General features: G+C 44.6%; 1 protein-coding gene across 3 annotated transcripts; it reads right to left on the reverse strand.

The window, feature by feature from the left end:
* Nucleotides 1-4,468: 4,468 nt before the first annotated feature.
* On the reverse strand, nucleotides 4,469-22,677 carry efemp1 (EGF containing fibulin extracellular matrix protein 1). 3 transcript variants are annotated; one of them, XM_084561127.1, is made up of 11 exons: nucleotides 22,473-22,677; nucleotides 21,757-21,860; nucleotides 21,557-21,602; nucleotides 21,145-21,414; nucleotides 10,608-10,730; nucleotides 10,370-10,489; nucleotides 8,952-9,071; nucleotides 8,685-8,804; nucleotides 7,779-7,905; nucleotides 7,504-7,696; nucleotides 4,470-6,529 (listed from the first exon to the last, which is right to left on the reverse strand). In XM_084561127.1, the coding sequence occupies exons 2-11, from the start codon at nucleotides 21,835-21,837 to the stop codon at nucleotides 6,368-6,370; spliced, it is 1,362 nt and encodes a 453-aa protein (XP_084417253.1). In that variant the 5' UTR covers nucleotides 21,838-21,860; nucleotides 22,473-22,677; the 3' UTR covers nucleotides 4,470-6,367. The 3 variants fall into 3 exon arrangements, with proteins under 3 accessions (XP_084417255.1, XP_084417253.1, XP_084417254.1); XM_084561128.1 differs by lacking the exon at nucleotides 22,473-22,677 and having other exon boundaries at nucleotides 21,757-22,017; XM_084561129.1 differs by lacking the exons at nucleotides 10,370-10,489; nucleotides 10,608-10,730 and having other exon boundaries at nucleotides 4,469-6,529.
* Nucleotides 22,678-23,326: the final 649 nt, after the last annotated feature.

The following is a 23,326-nucleotide window of genomic DNA, read 5'->3' on the forward strand; positions in this document are numbered from 1 at the left end:
ATGCACAGTGACTCAGGTTTAATGCTAATAAATAACAAATGAAACACGGAGCGGGGTTTCCTCAAATTAAACTTCTGGTCTAGTTCATCTTGAAGGAGCATGTGCTGAGGCCTGTTTGGATAAATACAGTCCCTATAAGTTCCCTATTCAGAATTAAGATTTGCCCTAGCACGTGTTGTATTTCTAATCTCCACCCGTCAATTTTAGCCAAAAACACCCAAAAGTATTAGACGTGCAAAAAAAAAAAAAAAGGTCATCGGAAGACATTCCTGCTTTAGAAACCTGCTAACTGCACACCTTACAAGGCAGAGCTTGCACTCCGCTGTCTGCTCTGACAAGTCAATAAAACCCACTGGTATGCTGAACATTTTTGGAAGGCAAGATAGATATGAGGCTGCGGTGGAATTTGATCAGGCAGAGGGCCAGCCTTCTGTTCATTACAGAGCTTCCCAGCAGCAACACGCCCTCCCGGCGAGCACACCTCAACCTGAGGGAAAGTATTACCGACGGGCATGTCATGAGCCCGCGTGCCCACCCTTTAACCTCCGATGCATGCCTGTAGCACGCGTGCATGTGTTCACGCCCACACACGCTGCATTCACACACATCATGTATGGATTTCTCCCAAGTTGCACTGGGAGGGATGGTGGAAAATATGAAAAGACTTGAAAATTCAGGGCAGATGTCAAAAAAATGGGGCAGAGGAGATGGAAGTGGGTGTAAGTGAGAATCCGACATGGACGTGGCTGCTGTTGAACTGTGTCTTTTTGACATGTCTTGGTGAATTGTTTTCTACCACTCTCCTAATTCAGGGAGTTATTTGACTACTGAAATTTAAATCATCTGAGATATACTTGTTCCTATCCTTTAATGTATGAAGGGAAGGGTAGCATGTGTGTGAGCAGGCCCCCCTCTAAGAGTGACCTTCTCTTTAAGATTATCTCCCTTGAACTACTTCCTGATTTATCCTGACTTCGGACCAATCAGAGGCCACCAGACAGAGTCGCTCTGCATCACACCAGAATCAGTCAATAACACTTTGGATTCATATTAATGAATCAATTATCATCAATCTTATTGCAACTTATTTTCTTATTTCAAAGGCACGCAGGTATTTTCTTGTATCCTAGATGATTGCACCTGTGCTCAGGTCAAAGTGTAGAGGAGTTATGTTGGGAATCATGCGGGTTTACCGGATTATATGCACAATTAACTGTGATAATGGTGTTGGCTGTCCCGCCCTAAAGGGTGCAACAAAACATACAGGAGATCGAGTGGGATGTCCATCAGTCACAGTCTGTGAATGCCCACACAGTCTGGAGAAGAGGTCTAATAAGGCAAGTGAAATAAAAAAAATAAAAAAAAAACACCTGTGTGGGTGGACAATAGAGACTCTAATTGGTCATTTGCACCATTCAGAACACATGGCAGGGAAGCTACTCTTTGAGGAACGTTTGTTCTTCTCTGTACTTTCTTGCACCGTGTCGTTTTTCAATGTGCTATTCTTAATGTGAAAAGGTGTTTTAATTAGCCCTCCACCGTTTGCCTTTATCTTTCTTTTTCTCATCAATTTAAGTATGTGAACTTTCCTAAAACGTGTGCGCACTCAAGTGACTTGATAGGAGTAGGAAACACAATCCCTAACGATTCAGCACACACAGCAAAACATCAATACCCCTCTAAATAAAGAAACACAGAATTAGCTGTGGGCTAAAGTGCTGCCTTCCAGGTTCAAGCTATTTCCTCCTTTCACCCAGCAGCTAATAGAGCCGAGGTGAAACATAAACGTTTCCCTCTTATGAACTTATCATAAAAGGCAGCGCCATTTACTGTACTCGGAGATAATTATCGTCCTTGTATATCTTGTTTTCCCTTGTAATTATGTCATAATTCAAAGGCTTCCCTGGTGAGCTAAAAACGGGCCAGATACGTCATCATATAACAAACTCTTCTGTGAGGAGCGGGCCTATTAATTGTCAGGATATAATTACATTCACAACACCCTGAGGGCCCGTCTCGTTCAGTCATCTCAGAGTTACTGCTCCAAACTATAATTAGAGAATGTAATCACACAGGTATGGACCTCCAGGATTTATTTTTCAGCCCGACTGAAGGCTGATTGAAACGACATCCGTGGTTGGGTACCGGGCAGGGAGTGTTTACAAGCTGGCACGTGTTCAGCAGCCACATGCAGTGGCACCACGCGGCATACCACGCCGGCTCAAGTTCACAATTTACATACACAACATGCTCGCATGCATGAGTGCTCCTGCTCTTCTGTTTGACGTTCTTGTTAGGTGAGTGATTTCTTGAGTGGTGTGCATCTGCAGTGTGTGTGTGTGTGTGTGTGTGTGTGTGTGTGTGTGTGTGTGTGTCCCTGAGTGGTTGTGCCACCCTTGCAGGGCACTTGTTGCCAGTGTTAACAAGTGACCTCATCCCATCATCTCTTTCCGATCTCAAATGCCATCCAATAAACTAGTCATTTCTCACCTCTCCATGCACCCTCTCTCACCATTAAAACAGTGCTTGCCCCTCTCTCTAAAACACACTCTGAAAGAGCGAAGAGAACATGAAGTAACCGCGCACTGTGAAGAGATTTCCAAGTCAAAAGTACTTAATCGTTAAGTTTTAGCAATATCTTTGTGATTTGGTCCTGGGATGAGTAAACGTATGTAGCTCTGTTGCATCATAAACATCGGTGCAGCCCTCCCGTTTGTATGTTTAGCCTCACAAGCAGATTGGCTCCAAAGATGGCAGTGTCATGGATTAATATGGAATCATTCATGGTCTCCAGAGGGTGAACCCTGCTGATTTATCCTGTTAAATGTGTCAACTGGGGAGATTACCATGAATTTTTGGATAAACATTTAGTGTTCCCAGACGAAAAGGAGTTTAAAGATCCTTTCACTCCTTCTTCAGACGCCACTGATGGATGTAGTGCTGAGCAAAATGTTTTCAAGATGAACTGCTATCAGGCCCACACAGGATGAACTGCAGCAACGTTGGTGATCCTCTGACTTATCATTTATCAGTAGGTCATATCAACTCCCTCAGCTATTCTGATTATTATCAAGTGTTAGCATGCTAGCATACAAACTAATATGGTGACCATGCTAACCTTGTTACATCAAACGGATGTATAGTCACTGAGCGCTTTATTTTGGGAACATCCTACATAAGTAATGCTGGGTTGGGCCTACGTTTTGCTCTTAAACTGTCTCAGTTCTCTGTTGCATTGATTTCACAAGATGTTGGAAATATCCCTCTGAGATTCTGGTCCATGTTGACATGGAAGCATCACAAAATGTCTGCAGATGTGTCAGTGAATCTCCTGTTCAGTGACCTCCCAAAGGTGTTCGGCCGGATTCCTATCTGGTGATCACCGCGAAGTCCACCGCTCATGAAACCAGCTTTAGTTTTGGGTCAGTGTTGCGCAGGAAGTGGCCATTAAGAGCTTCTAAATCATGGCCATTAAGAGACGCACATGGTCAGCAACAATTCTCAGATTTGGCAGCGGCGTTCAAACCATGACTGATCGGTATTAAGAGGTCCAAATTGTGCCAAGAAACATTCTCCACACCATTACACCGACACCACAAGCCTGGACTGTTGACACAAGGCAGGTCGGCTCCACGGACTCATGCTGCTGACGCCAAATCCTGAGCCTACCATCTGCAGCCTCAGCAGAAATCCAGATTCATCTCTGCTTAATGTTAACAGTGCTCGACCATGTTATAAAATAGTAAGAAATCGAGTTAGTTATTGCATCACTGGAATATTGTACGTGGGAGATGACAGAGGATAAGAAACACTCAACTTACTGAACTTTCATGACTCTTTTCTTCGCTGTGATCCTCAGCCAGTGACTTGGGCTTTGATCTGTTCAATAAATCTAACGGTGATTAATGAAATGTCTAGCTATATACGAGGAGATTAAGTTAATTATCCACACTGTTAGCCTGAATGGAATATTAATCAGGAACAAGAACCCGAAAATGTTGCTCTTCTTATGAGGTTCAGCGCACGGTTGAGTCACAGAGAAAGTGGGTGAGCAGTGTTTTTCTCCTGGGAGTTGAATCACGCACGGACAGCAGAAACACACAGCTCCAACAAGAGGGGAGCTGAAGATGGGGTTAGGGGAACAATGACACATCATGTATCATCTTACACGTCCCTACGCTGCTCTGACTAAAGCTCTAGACGGCAGTATGATTGAGTAACAACTTACCATAAAACCACTCCCAACCAATTTCACATCTAAATATGATGCGTATGTGTGCGCAGGCCTCGCATTTGTCCCTCAGCACACATTGACTCAACATACAGTATTACTGCATCCCCTCTGGATCCCTTTAAACAAGATAGATATGATGGCTATGGCATCATGCTCACTGCATTTATCATTCTTAAACTCGGATGAAATCATCCTCGCGTTCTCCCCAAAGCATGGGAAGAGCAGCGGAGCATGTCATGTCATACATCTGCTGCTCTTTCCATCATAACGTACAGTACGTGAAGTCAGACCGTGTTGTCTCTGGTGCACGCACACTGCGAGTAGCGCCTCCAATGACACGTTTTCACACAGCTGGTTTTATTTTCTGTTAAAGATGTGGAAAAAATAGGACAACCTACCCCCCATTTATACATCATATTTTATTCAACAATATAACTTTTTTTTTTGCTCTTCAGAGTACAATCAATGTAAGATACATATGACAAAATATATTTTAAATAGAGGAGAATAAACATTAAGGCATCTCACTGAAGAAAGTTGACAGTTATGTCAGCATGAATGATTAGGTTAGTGTTACATTTTTGTGTTTATACCACTAAGGCACTATGGTATGATCACGGCTGAAACCACATGAACAAGTTTTAAGCGAGGATGGAGAACTTTCTACACTTGCGGAGTGGTGAGAACGTGGTTTTCAGCGCTGTGTGTCAACAATTAACAGTGTTTTTAGCAATAAGCCAGAGCAGACATGTGGACACATGAAAGGCGAAAGCAGGTAGTGAGAGATTTCTCATTCTGCCAAAAAAGTCTGGTGGCACTGTATTAACGCTTTAATAATCCCCCTGTGTTGCACATGAACCAGCTACGGGGCAAAACACTGTAATTATCTTTATCACGCAAGCTAGCCCGGTGCCCGTGTGACTTCCCGACTGGGACCGACATTACAAAGTCCAGCTGTTGCTCTCGGGAGGCTGGCTGTGGCACCGGCGAGCGGTCAACTCGCCAAGGTGTGTTCCGAAAGCTGTCATTTCCTGTACATGTTCTGGAGTTCAAAAATCTCTGTTACTGCCTCTGTGAGCGAAAGTTGTTCGGATGGCATCACAGAAACACATAAACAGCTCAACCACATCCACCAAACCGGGGGCAGAGAACAAGCTCACTCTTTCCCTTTCTCTCCCTCCGCGCTTCACACTTACATTTGCTTGCATGCATAAACAAAGCCAGTCACACACACACACACGCACACACACACTCATACACAAGTGTCCACACACAGATTTGTTACCTAGGTATGTACATGACTGAACTCCTGCGAGTAAAGTCAACGAGCATCAAGCTTGCCGTAATATAAAGTTTCTGTCAGCTCACGAGCTAATTCCCTCCCTTTACACTTTTGAACTGTTCCTGGACTTCTCTGGAAATTATTACTCATGAGGCAAACTATACAGAAACTTGCACAACTAGTGTGGCGCAGCAGAGCTAAACTCTAGTATTTATCAACGGAAGCTGTGATTTATAATGTCTGTCAGTTATCTTTGCATCAAAAGCTGCTCATACTTGTTTATGTGTCATGTACATTTATATAGATTATCTCTCTTTCTTATGAGGACGCACGCACAGGTCACTGTAAGCAGCTCTGGTCTGCGCGAAGTGATAAATGTAGGTACAGCTGCATCAAAAAAAATTAAAATTCCTCAAAGTTAGGAAGTGTGTCCACTAAGCCTCTTTTCCTGAGTGCCACTGCTCTGTTGCCAGTTGTTCAGGAAATTGCGAACAACCATTAGAAGGGAAAATGCTGCAGTTAGCAAATTTCTTCTTTCGGGCACCTCAGAAATGATTTAAAGACAAAAGATGTTTTATTAGGTTCTGGTCCTGGAGATCGGAACTGAAAACATCAATCTGCACCTCGATAGGAAAAAATGCCCAGTGGTCACATTATAGCAAGAGGTGGTCTGACATGAGCAAGCATATTGGTAAGTGCTGTGCTGCTGTTTGAGAGTGGGGCAGCCTATGTTATATGTTGTATGCATGTATTGTATGAACATGTAAATTACGCTGTTACAGGCACCTGCTGCGTTACACTGCTAAGTTTGCTGAACCGGATTAACGTGGGGCTGCTGGGAAACGCGACGCTCAGAACGCGTAGGGCCCCACTATGACGGTGAGCCGCAGCAGCGAGCTGGAGCGGTAGTTCATGGTCAGGTGGTGAGTGATCATCTCCAGGTCCACGACGTACTCTCTGGGGCCTGACAGAGGCTTGGTGAGCACCAGCATGGCACTCATGTTGTTGGAACGCTGCAAAAAAACAACATTCAGCACGTGAATAGGCATTTATGTCAACTATCAGATGGATTGGAGCAACATATTTTAGACAATCATGGTCCCAGAAGACGAATTCTGGTGAAAAGTACTAAGCACTATTAGCTAAGCAGATTGCAGCTAAAACTTTTTTTTAGCTTTTTATCCACAATAGTTGCTGTTCAGGCAAAAGAGCACCCAAATGTACGATACAGCACACAGGTTGATAGAGCAACTGCTGAGATTTACTGCCAATCTGAAGTTACAAAAGTCTGAGCAAACAACTCTGGGATCAAGTTAGACCATGGAAAGCAAAGCAAACGTAACACAAACAAGGGAAGAACACAAATGACATCAGGAAGAAGAAGAAAGGCGAGCCTATAAATACTTAGGGAACCGAATGATTAGACACAGACACAGGTGAAACTGATAAGAGCGCGGCACGCAATCGCAAGGGAGGCAAATACTGACACACGAGGGAACTGATACTTTCAAAAGAAAACAGGAAACGAACACACACAGGATAACCGAACTGAACAGATGACACTACAAAACCAAAAATACCATGAGTTTACCACAAGTGTAAGCTCTACATGAACAGCCCTCTCATGTGGTATTCACAGCCTCAGAAGAGGAAGTTCTCGATAAGGACAGAGTTCACGACATCCCATGTGTTCATGAGTTCCATTTGAAGGCAGCAACTATCGCCACCGGCAAATCCAAATGTTGACATTCCCATCAGCCTCAGCTGCTTTGTATTTCATGCTTATTAGCATGCTAGCCAGCTAAAAACTACGATTGTGAAAATGGTAAACACTGTCCCTGCTAAACATCAGCATGGCTGTACGGCCGACTCTCAGTCCAGGTTGCTAAAGAATATTTTGGCACATTTTGAGAGCATTACAACACTGCAACAGATTAGCATTTAATCTCCGCACATTACACCCTCAAGCATCTTTTCATCGACTTACCCGAAGGAAAAATTCTCCAGCCTCATTCCCAGATTTAATCCTGAAGGTGTTGTGTGTGTTAGCGTATATGTTGGTGGCCTGGATTTGGAAGATGTCCGCTGGCACAGTCCGGTCCGCCTGGATGCTCATGTATTTGTACACAATAGACGGTGGGAGACCCTGGCACTCAGTCGGAGACCGACAGATACAGCGACTGCAAACACAATCACGACAGTCTTTGTGAAACATCTTGTGTGGATAACAGTAAAACAAAAGAACTAATCATGTTTACTCACTTTTCAGAGGTCTGGGTGTAAGGCGCCTCGCAGGGGTTTCTGGGATAGCAGCGGAAGCCTCCGTAATAGTTCCAGCACATTTCATCATTTTGGCAGTTATGGGTCCCCGTCTCACACTCATTTATGTCTAGCGATTGGCACAGGGACAGAAAGAGAGAAACAAAGTACTGAAGGTTGCAAATAGCTGGATGACAAAGCTAGCATCCCCCACTTCCAAAACACACACGCGCTTCATGAAAAGGGGTATGTGAAAGCAGAGTCAAAGTCAAAGTTTTCAGTGTCAGAGCTGCATTTCCAGCGGCTGCAGAGGCGCAAGGAAACACAAGAGGGAATCCTGCAGATCTGTAGTCGAGGGAAGCCCCCGATACAAGCCTAACTCCAGCTCTTTCCCTGCACCGGAATGAAAATAGATCCATCAAACGTGCCCCAAACCACAGGACTATTTCTGGCACAGCAACCTGGATTCATCACCAAAATGTCTCTCTGACACAACAGGCCGGATTCATTGCTCCCCCTATAAAGAGTGCACCTGACTGAGAGGGAAAGGAAAAAATAACAGCCCTCTCTTTGAGCGAGAGCCGGACCTTCAAATAAATCCACTTCAAGAAACCAACATCATGCATATAAATTCACAGAGGTGGCTTAGCGGGGCAACACAAAGTTGCTGTGTTTGCATTGCCTAACCTCTGCATTCTTTCCATGACAGTTTTCAGTCCTGCTCAAGAGGCAGAATAGTGGATGATAGCAGGAACGACTTCTAAGAGTTATCATCATAGCGCTCGAGTGGAAGGGAGTGAGAGAAGAGGACTTGTTTGGGAGATTTGTCGGAGGATAAGAGATAAATAAATTAAACAAGGGAAATAAAAAAAAACATATTTATGGATGAAAAAGGGAGGAACGCAATACCTTGACACAACCTGTTTCCTTGGAGCTGATATCCCTGTGGACACTCACAGGAGTAACTTCCTGGGTTGTTAACACACTGATACTGACACATGTAGCTGGACAGGCTGCATTCATCGATGTCTGTACAGGAACCATGGAAACACAGATAATGATCAGAGAAAGGCGTTTTATATTGAGGAGCAGAAATGTGTTTATCTGCATTTATCTGCTACTGTACAACAGTGTATGTGAGAGTGTGTTCTCGCGTGCGCGTGCAGGTGTGTTCACCTTGGCAGGAGGTCATGTCGTCCGCCAGCTCGTAGCCGTGGTCGCACTGGCAGAGGAAGGAGCCGATGAGGTTGTAGCAGTGATGCTGACAGGGGCTCTCCAAATCACACTCATTCACATCTGGAACAAATGCAGATGTTATACGTACACATTGGACACAATGAGAAAGATAATACTCTCTTGTGGTTTTATGATCCAACCCGAAGTCGGATGGTGCAACCAACACACGAGCAGTCGATGAACAATCCAGCTTTGTCAAAGTTCTGGCATTTAGAAAACAAAAATAAAGCGAAACAGTGAAATGATTGTCCATGTCCGGTTTGGACCGAGGATGATTGGTTTGACCTTTGCGAGTCCATCTTGTGTGTTCACAAGATGGAGTTAAAAATGTTGTTGTCTCTCTCAAGGTATGATAATCAGATGATCACTTTTTTGGATGAGTTTAAAAGATTCCTTGTTCTCGCATTTGGACACGATAGAGCAGCTGTCCTGGTCTCTTGAATGTCCTTGTGTTCAACAAAGTTATATCACTGAAGATTATCAGCAGCTTTCAATGTGTTCTCTCAGTTTTACTTCAGATTAAAGTGGTTTAGATTGGTTTGTTTACCATCTTTATGATCCATCTCACTGATTTTTTCTTCACTGCCACAGCGCTGCAGGCTTAGATGTCAGCACATTGTGTGTTATACTGATGGACAGGAGCGACAGCCCGAGTGTCAATAAGAACTTATTTAGAATAAATCTGGACTCATACAATGAGCTGCAACTAAAATTATTTAAACTGACCCAACTATTTCCCACAGCTGTGTTTTGATTTCCAGCCTAAAGGTCAGAAGGAGGCAGAAATCCTAAAACAGTTGCACACCCTCAGCACAAACACACATCCACATGGCCGGGGGCCAGTCATGGGTTTTGATGGATTTCTAAATATGTTTCTGGAGATAAACAGCTCTCTATCACACACTCAATAACTTCCTTTGACCTCGGCAGGAGATTTGCTGCGTGGGTTCAGGTTTCATGGTCAATCTCATGATAGCTCTGAGCTTCCGTGGATTAAAGGCAACGTCTTGTTATGCTGTATTAAAGCGACTCTTTAAAAAATCTGCATCCCGAGAAATAGTGACACAAACACAGTGAGGGTTAACACCAGATTTTGGCGTGCGCTGCAAGAAATCACATCACTGAATGTTATGACTTTTAATGATCGTATTAGGTTTTATTAGGCATTCAAGTAACAGCAAGCAGCCAAATCTATTGAAAGTCAGTCTGGAAAGTGAACAGATTAGATGGATATCCACCCCAATATAAAATGACTAATGGGCTGTCTCTGAGTAACAAAGCATTGAGGCATAATGTTTGTATAATTTGACGCTGCACACACAAACACACCGCTCACACATGGCTTTTCATTGACTTACCAACACAGCTGTGGTTGTTGTTGGCCAACTTGTAACCCGCGTTACACTCGCAGTGGTACGAGCCCTGGTTGTTCACACACCTGTGCATGCAGTAGTGGGTCACGGCACACTCGTCTCTGTCTGCAGGTTGGAGGGAGTCGTGAGGAAGCGGGCGTTAAAGTTCACGGCAAAGAAGGAATTCTTTAAATGAGTCGCAGCCGTTTTTATCAGGCGATAAAGTGTGTTTAGTGTCACTGACCGACGCAGCGGTCTCCGCTCCTCTGGTAGCCGGCAGGACAGTGGCACGTATAGGAGCCTCTGGTGTTGGAGCACGTCTGTTCAGGCCCACAAGTGTGCTGGCCTGTTGCACATTCATCTATGTCTGCAATAACACAGACACACACACATCGACGCTGAGAGGAAGCTCCACCAAGTTGAAGCCTACTGTATGTGAGAACATATGGCAGACAAAGCAAAGCAACGTGTCTGGACTGTATGCGCTCTGTGATGTGTGAAGTCTTCTCCACAGACAGTAAAATCTGTGATCACTGACACCATCACATCGCACACATGAGCGTAAACACACATGTTCGCGCAGAAAGCGGGCGATTAAATAAAGGCGGCTTTTATCCAGCACCTCGGGCTGGGTGTGGATGGTGGGGGGGGGGGAGCGGTGGAGATCATATCTTTTGCTAACAGGACAGCTTTTTGAAGGGGTGAGTTTGTGTGCGAGTGTGTGTATAAAGGGGAGGGAGAACCAGCTCCACTGATAAGTCATGCGCTCCCTACCGTGACGCCTCGCTCTCCAAAGCAGACATCCATCAACCCGGAGGCAAACACATCCAAACACATTCACTTTCTATTTCTCACCCCGTAATTAATACGTTATGTAACATGATAAACAGTAGTTTAATGTGAGCACAAAAACATTAGTGCGGAGCTGAAAGTTTCAAACTCAAATTCCAAGTTTACATCCAGGATGTCTCGCATAAAATGGCACTGCGGTGTTAAGATGATGATGAGTTTGTGTGAACCCTCTCCAGTGCACATCAGTGAGCAGATTTTTTGTTTAATGTTGATCCTATAAACACATTCTCAGTTTTGGTTTGTTCTGAGCCAGAGCTTTTTTTAAAAAAATACTTTTTTCACTATAACCCCCCCCCCCCCCCCCCCCACACACACACACACGCATGCACTAAAAATATGCCAATAGTGTGCGCTCTCATCCCCCAGGCCCACCAGCAGTCCTCTTGGGTGGTCTGACACAACCCTTCATATGCAGACAGCCACTGGGCATCAGTTTAAGAACATGACAGACAGTTATCCTCGATACCACACACACGGGAAAGCAGAGGGTGCTATTACTGCATTGTAGTTTGGCACGTGTGCAGCCCAACAATAGTTATAAGAACCTGACTGGAGGGTAACTGGAAAACCTACAGCCTCTTCGCTCTTGATGACATGATTGTACTATTCCTCCTGGCAGGTTTTGGTCCAACCAATACACCTGAGACTTACTGTACAGGGTCAAATGTCTAAAATTGATAAATCAAACCAAATGATTCCAACTTCCTGCTGGATTTTGAGCTGACATTTCCCTAGAAATGCTTCCTGTGATGTGGTGTCAGCTGGAAAGGATCATGCTCTTGCCTGAGTGCCTCAAATGCCCCATATCCCAGTCCCACAGCCTCCACCATCGAGTGGGACCGGTGCCGGTGAGAAATTGGCTTGATTTTCTCCGTAAGGGGGCCACGAAACAAAAAGGCTGTCTCCGGTCTCTGAAGGAGAGAAAGGGAAGGAGGGAAAGAGAAGAGGGCTGAAATGTGCTCAGCTCTATGGGGGCGCTGCGATAGGATGAACTCAGTACATTAGGGACAAAAGCGGGGCTTATCTAAAGGTGAACCTCAGAGACAACAGGTGCAATTGGCATAAAGGGAGGAATGCTCAAACAAGGCTTGTTGCTCACTGACCCGCTAAGTAAAGGACAAAGATAAAAGCAGTGCTGTCCTGGAAAATCTGTGTTCTGATGTGGTTTTTAAAAGTATCTGGGAAAGTGCACCCGAAAAACAGAACAAAGCGCCAGGGAGAAACCAAACGCTTGGATTCCAGCGGTATCACACTCTGGGATAACGCTCCAGTTGCAACGGCTCAAAGGCTCCACAACGGGACTGTTTAAAAAGCACTGGTGCATTACAAGATGTCTGTCACTGTTGGTGCAGCATCCAGATTTAGCACTGCAGATACAGAATTTATTTTTGAGCATAGACAATGTAAAAGATGTAAGTAGCGTCTATGTCTGAAAGGTGAAGACAATACAGAAGTACATCAAACTACTGCTTGGTGCTGGTTCCAATAGAAGAATCGTCAGCTTCTATCATGAAATCAGCAATTTCTTTCCACAAGTAGTTTTCCTTTGAAAAGAATTCCACAATCAAGGTGACATTAGGCCCTAAAGAGTGGTATGTTTGGGGGCGTGCCTGGTTTAATTGACTGGTCTGAACTGACTGACCAGGATGCCTCATGTTTCAGATCAGATCCAATCCTCACCCCTCCCCAGCTCCTCCCTCTCAACACTGTCACTTCTTGCTGCAAAAAAAACAAGATGGCCCAAAGCCAAGCTCAAGGCTCAACTCAAATGGTAGTCCACAAACCAATGGGTGACGTCACTGTGGCTATACCGTACGTCTCTGACCTGTCTTAATGCAGATGATAGATTTCACACATGTGAACACAGAGCTTCGAGATCGGTTAATAATATCGTATTTTCAGGTTAACGTCGCCTGGCAGTGCGCTGGGATTTCCACTCCAAGTGTGCTGCAGTTTGAACCTGCAGAAAGTCGCTGTATCATAGTACAGCGACAGTACTGCATCGGCTAGCCTTGACAGGCTGCTACACAAACAAGCAAGGCTGCAGAAGAATAACAGGGCCATGTGTTTGTCAGAGCAATAATGGAAATAAAATCCTGTATATATACAGTACCAACAAAATGTCTGAATGAATGTCAACAAAATTACATAGAAGGGAGACAACAGTCAGAAGCCCAGATCAAGTCCCTGTGACTCATAACCACGCCTACTTACTGGAGGTATTTGGTGATTCATGTAGACTGGAAATGCCCTGCCTTCTGGCAGTATTGTAGATTCAGACAACAGATTTAGACTCTTGATTCCTGATGAAAAAAAACCCCTGCATTGATGCTATCACAGTGTCAACAAACAGAGAAATTAACTGTGATAGCAATTAAATGTTCAAGTTTTTGTGTCAGAAGCCTACGGGCTACGCTGATGACTGTGGGGTTGTGTGAGGTTTGAGTTAAATCCTGAACAACTGAGAGGATATTTTTCCAGATATTGGGAATAATAGAGTAATTTAAATCACTTTAATATGCTAACTTTCTAATTCAAAAGATTTCATGTCAGTCGATTAGGAGTTTTGGAACTGGCCTACACTGTCATTTCCTGCTGGACAGTCCTTTCATGTGAGCAGTTCTGTTCTTGGACTCGGTTGACACCAGCTCACAAAGGCAGCAGAGTTTGATCAAAGTTGCAGTTGACTTTGTTTAGACTTATTCATTGCTTGACTTGATCAGAGCATTTTGTCATGGCTTTGGTCGTTTTTGCCAACCAGCATTACGTCAGCGCATTTGGAAAGATTTTAGTGAAACATATCTGGCATGAGCCCAGCAGCATTTATGCCACTGTTGGGCAGTTTTGGGTTTTTTTCAGCTACATGAAAGCCTACATGAATCACCGAACAAGGTGTTACTGCTGCAGGGAACATAATCCAGCTGTATCTGGATCACGTTCCAGCACTCTGCTAAGCAAGGTGTACCAACCCTGAATGGATATAGAAAGAAGCATCTGCACATGGCTAACTGTAAATTGTTCAAATGTGAACAGTGTAGTTTCTATGAAATTCTGTACGTGGAAAATTCAGTCATCCTCGCTCTAAATAAAAGCATGTGTGCTGAAACGCAATCCAAAGATTCATTCACAGGAATATCTTGTGGTAACTGTTATTTTGTCACTAAACCTTTTAGAAGCTGCCAGTACAAAGTTCCACAGAAGTCTGTGCGTGGGTGGGTGGGAGGGGTGGGTAGGAGAGTATCCCACACTGGATGGATCCTAAGTCCTGTAAAGTCTCCACATGCTGTATAGTCCGTATAGTTTACACACTGATGTGTTGCATGTGGGGAGAAGTGATTCTTTATTTTTTTCTGAATTTATTTAACATGGCTTACAAGTTTCTTCCAAGTGCGGGCCTGCTGTTAACATCACAGGGAAAAGATAAGGCTGTCCAGCAGAAGAGTGGAAGATGTGGAAGGAAAGAATGAGCAGAAAGGGTGGAGGCTTTCTTTTCTTTTTTTTTTTCTTCAAAAAGGGCTTTTTAAGATTTGAAGTTAGATTTACGGCCGTGTGTGTGCATATGTGATGTCAGAGTTAAAAACTCCTTGCTTTTCAAGGAGATTAATTCTAAATGCCTTGTGGGAGCCGGGGGAGTAACGGGAATGGCGGCAGCTCAAAGAATGTGAGTGTGTGTACGGATGAGTGGGTGTGCGTGCATCAGGGGTCCGGTTTGAGGTGCTCATTAAATGGCCTTTTTTTTGCAGAGCAGCTAATGTTTTACAGAATGAAGTGATATACTATGAGAAGCTGCATGTATAGTACAGCGTGCAAGAGTTTTGGTGAAAGGACTATGTGTCCAAAACAAGGAATAAAAACAGTTTGGCCTGAATTCAGAACAATGTGTTATTTGCTCCGCATTTATTCTGACATGATAGAGCTTGTTGTAATTATCACTTGAGAGCATTTAGTCTTGTTTTCACTGAACCACTGCAATGGAAAAGCAGGAGCTGTTCCAAAGAACAGTTGGAGCCATCCTGGAGTTGGACACCATCTCTGTTTCCCTCTGATTATTGGATAATTCAATCTTTGGGAAAGCAGGGGGCAAGACGCGCGATGTTAATAGCCCATAAAATTTCACAACGTCAAATTTATCAGCGTGTCATGCGCCATCCCCCGAGCGCTAGCTTTTGCTTAACCTCAAACACCTTAACATCACCCCTCGCTGCACGGCGCGTTGTTTCATTTGTGTATAATTCTCTCTGCAATGCGGTGTGAAATGCAGCTATTGCTGGCTGGAGCACAACCCCAGGACGAATGGGAGTGGTAGTGTTTCCCTTTCAAAGCAAGTCCAAACACAAAGCAGATAAGAAATCAAACAATTCAAGACACTTGAATTTTATATTGCGTGTAGTTCCATCCGTATTAGGGCATGAAATATTTCCATTGCTATTTGCACCACTCCCAAGATTCCCCTCTCATCGCTCTCATTGTTCAGGAGCAACAGGAGTTTTAGTCATGCTGACACTTACTAACTGATTTGTGAGTTTGTTCCACACTCTTCTAAAGGTCGGGCAGAGTCTTGACGTTCTTGAAAATCCGTCCAGCGTGCCAGCTACATTCCCGGCTGATAATAATCCTTCCTGTTACTCTGAAAATGTTGGGAAAAAAAGAAGCAGCTCTCTTGCTATCCGGTACGAGAGAGATCAGTCACTCTGCCCACCTGATGTGCCAGTATCCAGGCTGCAGACGGCAACAGCTTTTAAAGAAAAAGTGAGGCATGGAAAGACTGAAAGCTCGCAAACATGGACACTGAAAACCATTTTGAAACAACAGTGTAACCATAAAGAAAAAGGGGAAAAAGTGCGAGAGTGCAAAATAGTGATTTATGGCAGCCTTGGTCCCTTTCCATCATGAGGCAAACGGAAAGATCAACACATGTACGCACATCAGAGGAGGAAGCAGCTGGCCGCGGGAAAGGCACCGACCTCTGGGACAATAATGACAACAACATTAAGCACTTACACCGCGGAGGCAAAGCTGCTTCCCCCCTTCGCTCCTCTCTGCCATTTTTGACGTGATGGCAGCGAGGAGCCAGTAGCAAACCGCAAGCAATAACAACACACTGTACAGCAACACTGCGCAGGCCAAAAGAAGGGCTGCCGGCACGATGGTTTGATTATATTCGCCGAGACTGAAACGCGCTCTGGCAGCGTGAGCAAGCTGATGATGCACTGTCACCGCGGTATGCTCATTAAAACACAGCATCGCTTCAGTATGTATTTTTAGATTCCACATGCCACTTCTGGATAATTACATCAGTTGTAGTTTCCCGAAATGTAAACGACAAGCCCCCGGTGAAAGTTCAGTCAGTAATTAAGAGAGAATTTGAATCTTGTTTACCGGCAGATGAGGGGTTGCGACATCAGGAGGCCTGCCAGCACAGTTTGCAGTTGTAAAGTGAGTTTGGACAGCCAGCAGTAGCGGCAATGTTGATTCACGACCACTTACTTTAAAACACGGTAGATGCTCGATGCGGATACTGGTATTAGCACCTAGTTTAAAAAAAATGCTAATGCTAATGATTTATCAGGTTATATGATTTAATTCACATTAGCACAAAATTAAAGGAAGATGATTGATGATGTTTTTATAATTCTGTATCTTTTACAGGTTTTGATCAGGATATATTACGGCTAACAAAAATGTAATGATACAGATGCGTGGAGATTTGTGATATGTCTGTGACTAGCTAAAAATCTGGGACCAGATAATATCAGCTGTTCAGCTCTAATCAGCTTCCTGTTGCAGTGAGATGTTGCATGTAAGAGCAGATGTGTGACTTTGATGAAGTTTTAATTGTCAAAATGCTCCGTGTGGCACCAGTGGGTATTATTTTTTTATATGTTTTAAAATGGATCACCAAGAAAAAGCCATGCCAGCGACTCTGTAAGGCCGTACTTGTTTATCGGCAGTGGTGTTTTGAGTTAAATGCTAACGCCAGCATGCTAGCATGTTTAAAAATTGTTACTTAAGGGTGACTTTCAGTGTCTGTACTAAATATGTCTTCGTTTTACACATTTTAAACTCTGTACCTATTACAAAAGGAGTAGTGGGCACACCTCTGCACACCCGGGGAACAGTTTGGGGGTCAAGAGTCTTGATGAAGGGCCATTCAAACGTGGATGATGACGGGAAAGAGATATTTGTCTATATAATCCCTCCTGAAATATGAACTAGTGGCAATTCACTCCAAGGCTCTCTAGCCACAGGCCATAGCTGTCTATCTCTTAAACAACAAAGTATGTGCATTTAAATAAACTGACATATCCAACACTCGACAGCATCTACAATTCAAAAGTCCAACGGTGCAACACTGGTTGTTACGGCTGAAGCTGCCGTCTAACAGGTGCAGTGAGCCGGCCAGCAAAATCACAAGGCACCGTGACGACTCCGTGTGAACTGATGCAGGACAGAGCAAATCATCAGTCTGAGAACAGGTGGAAGACGGGAGCTTAGCCGGTAATACGAGGGTTCATCAGGGACAAAGGTGTGCCTCAGGTGTCTTTTTGTTTGTGTAACTCTAAACACGGCGGGTCAGTTTTCATTAAACAGATGCCTTCCTCCTGCTTCCTCCAATAAAAATAGCAGCGTAATGTTTTAATTTAACATCCGGTGTGTGCTGTATCAAATTCACCCCAGTGTTGATAATTTCCTTCTCTGTAAAACAATTTTTTTTTTTAATCTGCTTTTCTTTGATGGAGGTTTGGGAGAAACAAACACTAACAGGATAACATCTGTAGGAATTTCCTGAAAACTGTCACGACTGTCTGAGTATCCTCACATCTTATTTACATTGTCTGGCAAAGGCCCGCGAGCGGAGCCTGCGTCTTCAAATGCAAATGTCAGAATGAGACAACAGCGAGCGGAACGGTAAAGTATTAACTGTAAAGGTCAAATCATGACGGCTGCTGGCAGAGTCATGTTGTGCTCTGCAACCGGCGGGCTCTCCCTCCTTGTTCTGCTCCCTGCATTCCTGCTCCTCACAGATCGATCCGATGCTTATCTGTCAAGGTGGTGAGTAATTCCTACCATCACAAAAGATGGGAGCAAACGGAAAAAACAACCACCGCTGACATTCCAGAGATATTCCTCCCAAGTGCATTGCATCTGTGTGGAAAAATGTTATTGCATGCGCTCGGCCTTGTTCGGAAAAGTACACAAGTTCTCTGTCACACAGGGCTTAACGGCCTTAATAGAACATACTTAGGAAAGATTTCCAGCCAGCGCAGGTGAAGAGCGTCCAGACATAGCTGAAATTAGTCAGGCATGTAGGTGGTAATGTGGCCCACACGACCTCAAGAAACCAGACAGGTAAACAGGAGTGGCATGTCCTTTCATGTCCCGTACTGCAGAGCATGAGTATCCAATTTAGACATGAAAAATAAATAGGCTGCAGCTAAAGTATGTAAACTCAAAACTTGTGAGAAGAATAACAGAACTCACAAAGTGTGCAACATGATCAGTGGCACACATTATATAATTCTTGCAAGTGACTAAAAAATACCGTTTGTGCTTCTAATATATGATGTTGTTCTCTCAGGAGTGTAAATGAGAATCATTAAAAGCTTTCACCCTTTCACCACGTCGTAATGACTGATTCCACTGCTTCTGATGGACAACCTTCATTTCTCCATGGAAGTGATCTCACCTCTGATGAAATTAAGAGGTAATACGCAAGACTACAACAAACCACTTGTGGGCCTCGGCCGGCGCACAGTGAGCATGTGTGTATATGTTTGGAGGGAGGGTGGAGGTCGTGGAAATGTGAGGCATCATTAAGCTGTCACATGTACAGTAAAGGTTCATAGTTTCTCCGCACGGCTACAGCGAGGCGCCAACTTCACCTACATGTCACTGCAACAACACGCGCCGATGGCTCCTGTTCACACTCAGTTTGAAGGGTGGTTTGTATTCCGTGGCTCGTTCTACTTGTAGAAGTATTTTTTTGTGTTAGAAACTATTTTCTTAACAATTTGATTTGTTCTGTGGAAAATTGGCCTGGGCTTTCGCAGCGCATTTAGCTGATCTCTCTACTATTCACCACACACTCAGCAGTAAGTCACCAAAACAACTCAGCAGCCGCACAACCCATGACGCTGGTGCAACCTGGCTTGGTCAGTGCTCCGGCACTTCTGCGGTTATTTAGTCAGTGTCAGCCTTTCATGTTCCCCTTTGCCCTACCTGACTCTGCACTCCAGGTTTCCTCCACAGAGTGGTGAGTTAGCAGGGAAGGAGCCTGATGTAAGCGCTATTTGATACCTTGAGGTTTCCCTCATTGAAAGTTAATGGGAATTCCTTTGCTAGCAAGATACGTAGCTGCACAGAACAGCCACTGTGGCACGAAGAGAGAGAAAAGACAATTCTGTGTCCAAGAACAATTGGCTCATTGTAGCGAGTTAAAGGTAATGACAGAGAGACCAGAGACTGATGTAAACAAAGATTATATCACTCTAACAGCAGAAATATACGCCCACATAACAGCACGAGACGCCTTGCCGTAAAAAGTGCAGTCATTTCAAAGCAATAACGCTGACAGCAACAGCCTATCTTTGTTTAGCCCATGCACGGAAACGGCACACCAGAGAATAAGTGTAATACCCATGCCAGGTCGCTTATGTGGTTACTTTAACTGATACGCTGCCATGTTTTACACCCTAATAAAACCTAATTGGGTTCCAATTCAGAGAAACACATAAAGAGCCTCACACATATCTTTGCCCCAGGTGTAAAATCAAATTTGTTACTTTCACTGGAGCTCTGTGACCGCAAACCTCACCGCACAGCCACTCACCACATGCCTCTGCCTACTGGCAAGAGCCGTTCCTTACCACTGAACACATGTACTGTACGGTAATGCATTTTCCCTTGCATTACATTTATAGAGCCACCCCACTGATGCCTCACAGACCAAGACAAAATCACAACCCAAAAGGTGTGAGGCGATATCAAAGACTCAAAGCAGCCGTGAAGGTTCCACACCAGTGTTCGTGTGAGACCACGAATTAATCTTTAAACCACGCCCCGATTCAGAAGATCAAAACGTCTTGCTCAAGATCACACCCACACAGTCTTGCGCAGCTACCAAAATCACAAAACCGAGTCGAGGCCCGTGGAATATCTACTGAAGGTGTAACAGGGTACATGTGATATTACAAAATCTGCTTGCTTTCCCCCCGAAGCCGAGCACTTCAACACCCAAAGCAATAAGAATTTTAGGACGAAGCTGAACTTTGGCCAAAAACATCACGCTGCGAGCAACCAAAGTGTTCAGAAAACATGACATCACAGCGAGAAAAACTGAGAGGCTTGCAACACATCTGGCAGCTACGCATAGTTGAGCTGTTGATGACTGTCAAACAGATGGATGAACAGTTCACCTTCGGAGCTCTGCTTATTGAGGCTCTAAAGTCGTTAGCAAGTAATTATCAAATGCCTACACAGCCCTGCAAGAGGTGCATTTTTTCTAGACAGGAGCACTGCACCGGGCCAAGAGCAACAGAAGCATACTACTGATATTCAGGAGATAAAAACTCTACTGCCAACATTCATGTCAGTACACAGAAGCCACTACAGAGAGGATCAGGTTGCAACCACTTTTTAGTATCTTTGATATTCTGGAAGATTTAAAAAGGTCTTCGCATGAGGTGAATGTGGCTGCCGTCTGTTTTGCAGTTCTAGATTTTATTTCATGGTCACACCTCTGGCCTTGCTGACAGAGGCCAATTTCTCTCTTGAGGGGCTTGTCAACACCACTTCCCGAGATAACTGTTTACACCATGTTTTATGTAAAGCAGTAAAATAAAAATGGGAGGCCAGCTTTTCGAGGTACTTCCTATCATGTCATATCTGAGAAGAGGGGGGGGAGAATTTTGTTGCGCTGTTGATCCTACCTCTGCAGACGTTCTGCTCGTCTGCGGTCAATCCGGGTGGACATCGCACGGTGGGGCCGGCCTGATTGCCCCTCTGCCCGCCTGAATTCACCCGCGTGTGAGTCTGAACCGGCGGGACAGGAGGGACTGGGTCTGGTAGTCGCGTCTGCTCGCCCTCTCTGCTGATGTAGATGACGGCGCTCTTGGGGAGGCAGAGGTAGCCACCATAGTGGTTGACACACTGCATGCCCCCCTTGCAGGCATCTTCCAACAAGGCACATTCGTCAATGTCTGACACGGGGAAAACAGAAAGAAAGGAAAAAAGAAAGAAAGAAAGATTGCACATTAAAACCGATGAAAACTGAAGTCAGAATTAAACTCACTAATCATGAAAAGCTGCACGAATACAGCAAGACACTTTGTCATTTCTCACCTCTGCACTGCTCTCTCACTCTGTCATACTCATACCCTTCTGTACACTGTAAAGAACATATATTAGTACAGATTTTAGTTTCCTTTCATGACAAGCAAGACATGCAAGAAATACAACATAACCCCCTTGTTCTCCATCACTGAGTAAAAACACTCAGCCTCGCGAACATGCCGGGCTGGAGACAGGAATCGCTAACTCACTGTGTAGGAGATGGGCTCCTCAGCCTCCTGGGAGAGAACATGTGTGAAAACCGCACAAAGGCACACGCAGATCCGCAGCATGTCGACCGAACCTCGGAGAAGCACTGTAACGAGATGCAGAGGGACCGAGTGGAGAGAGCGTGCAAGATCATTTTTTGTGCTTGACAAGCCTACATGTTTTAATACCAGTTATTACATCATTGATGGCATTGCTTAGCGAGTCCCAACATCTCCCGCTGCTGGCGTGATGTTTACGTTGGCACCGCTCCAGGTAAATCTGCGACTTCAACTAAGTGAAGTGTTTTTCTGCTGTTTTCTCCAAAAGGATTAGTGCGTAATACGCGTAAAGATCGTGCGTAAACATGTCCTCGTGTGCCAGTCAGGGTGAGGAAAATGAACGCGTTAGTCAGCCATGCAGACCTCCTGTTGATTAAAAATCTGTATCTGCACACTTCGGCGTCCGGCTTTACAAGCCATATGTTCTTGGTTCAGCTTTGTTCATCACAGACTCAGTTTCCTCATTGCTGACACTTGTTTCAGGACAACCGAAATACGACTACAACAGAAACGAAACAAGTGCCACGGACTGGAGATCTTTCCCTCCCTCGCTTGTTTCAACATAAACACTCACGGCTCCTTGTTGTTGGTTTAACAGTTATTTGACAACAACCCTTCATGCAATTGCTTTGTCATCCTGTGGCGCCTCGGCGACGTACCTGCAAGTACCTGCGGATATCCAACTCCCCTGGCGTGCTGAAGAAAACGTGCCCGGTTTAAGTGTTGTTGCAAAGCCGGATCTCCGCGAAGCTTTTTATCGTGCAGGCGGTGGAGTGGACGTTAGATGTTTGACGGAGTGCAAGCAGCACTTGTGATGAACATGCGGTTAGTGCAGTGTGACATACTTGGGGGGCGGTGTACCGGGGCAGGTTGAGCTCCGGGGTTTTCTCTCACCGGGGTGCAGTAAACGACCAGCAGGTTACAGTGGCTCCCTCTATAGACTGACGAGTAATGAGGGAGCGGGACCGTATCAGAAAATAGAGCATAGATGATCAGATTATTCTAAAACCATTTCTGCACTTGAAAATAATATTGTCATCAGTCAGAGGAGCCAAACTACACAGTGCGGTTGCAGGTGTACTTCTGATTTGGGGTCATGAGCAGTATCCTGATCTTGATCCTTAACTTTACTAAGCGATAAAACACGTATTACATTATTCATTTAAGTTTTATTAAAATCAGTGTCCTTACACAATCCCAATATTCCCTGAAAACCTTTTCCCCCATGATTTCAGTAGTTTTCTATGAGGGAAATAATAGTTATTCTCCTGAACATTAATAAAGGCCTACACCATTTCTGTACTTTAAAGATGAGCATCCATAACATCTGGGGTTGTAACATGCAGACCTTGCCATACTGCGAGACCTCAGCGTCTTTGTAAATGGACTGAGGGAGCAGCAGGTGGTAAAATCAAATCCTGTGTTGAAGGTCTCTGTCAGCGACCACTACATTAGTCTCTAATACATTTCACGGTGTTTACAAGATGCCTGCGCTTCAGGAACATCTGCTGGA

The sequence above is a fragment of the Chelon labrosus genome, assembly GCF_963514085.1.
Source record: "Chelon labrosus genome assembly, chromosome: 15".
Taxonomy (NCBI): domain Eukaryota; kingdom Metazoa; phylum Chordata; class Actinopteri; order Mugiliformes; family Mugilidae; genus Chelon; species Chelon labrosus.

Bases quoted from the DNA above. Each gene is read 5' to 3' on its own strand.
- efemp1 (XM_084561127.1), bottom strand. From the start codon at position 21,837: ATGCTGCGGATCTGCGTGTGCCTTTGTGCGGTTTTCACACATGTTCTC. The intron at 10,490-10,607 runs GTCAGTGACACT...TCCAACCTGCAG, and splicing joins GAGCGGAGACCGCTGCGTCG to ACAGAGACGAGTGTGCCGTG. The intron at 7,697-7,778 runs GTGAGTAAACAT...TTGTGTTTGCAG, and splicing joins TACACCCAGACCTCTGAAAA to TCGCTGTATCTGTCGGTCTC.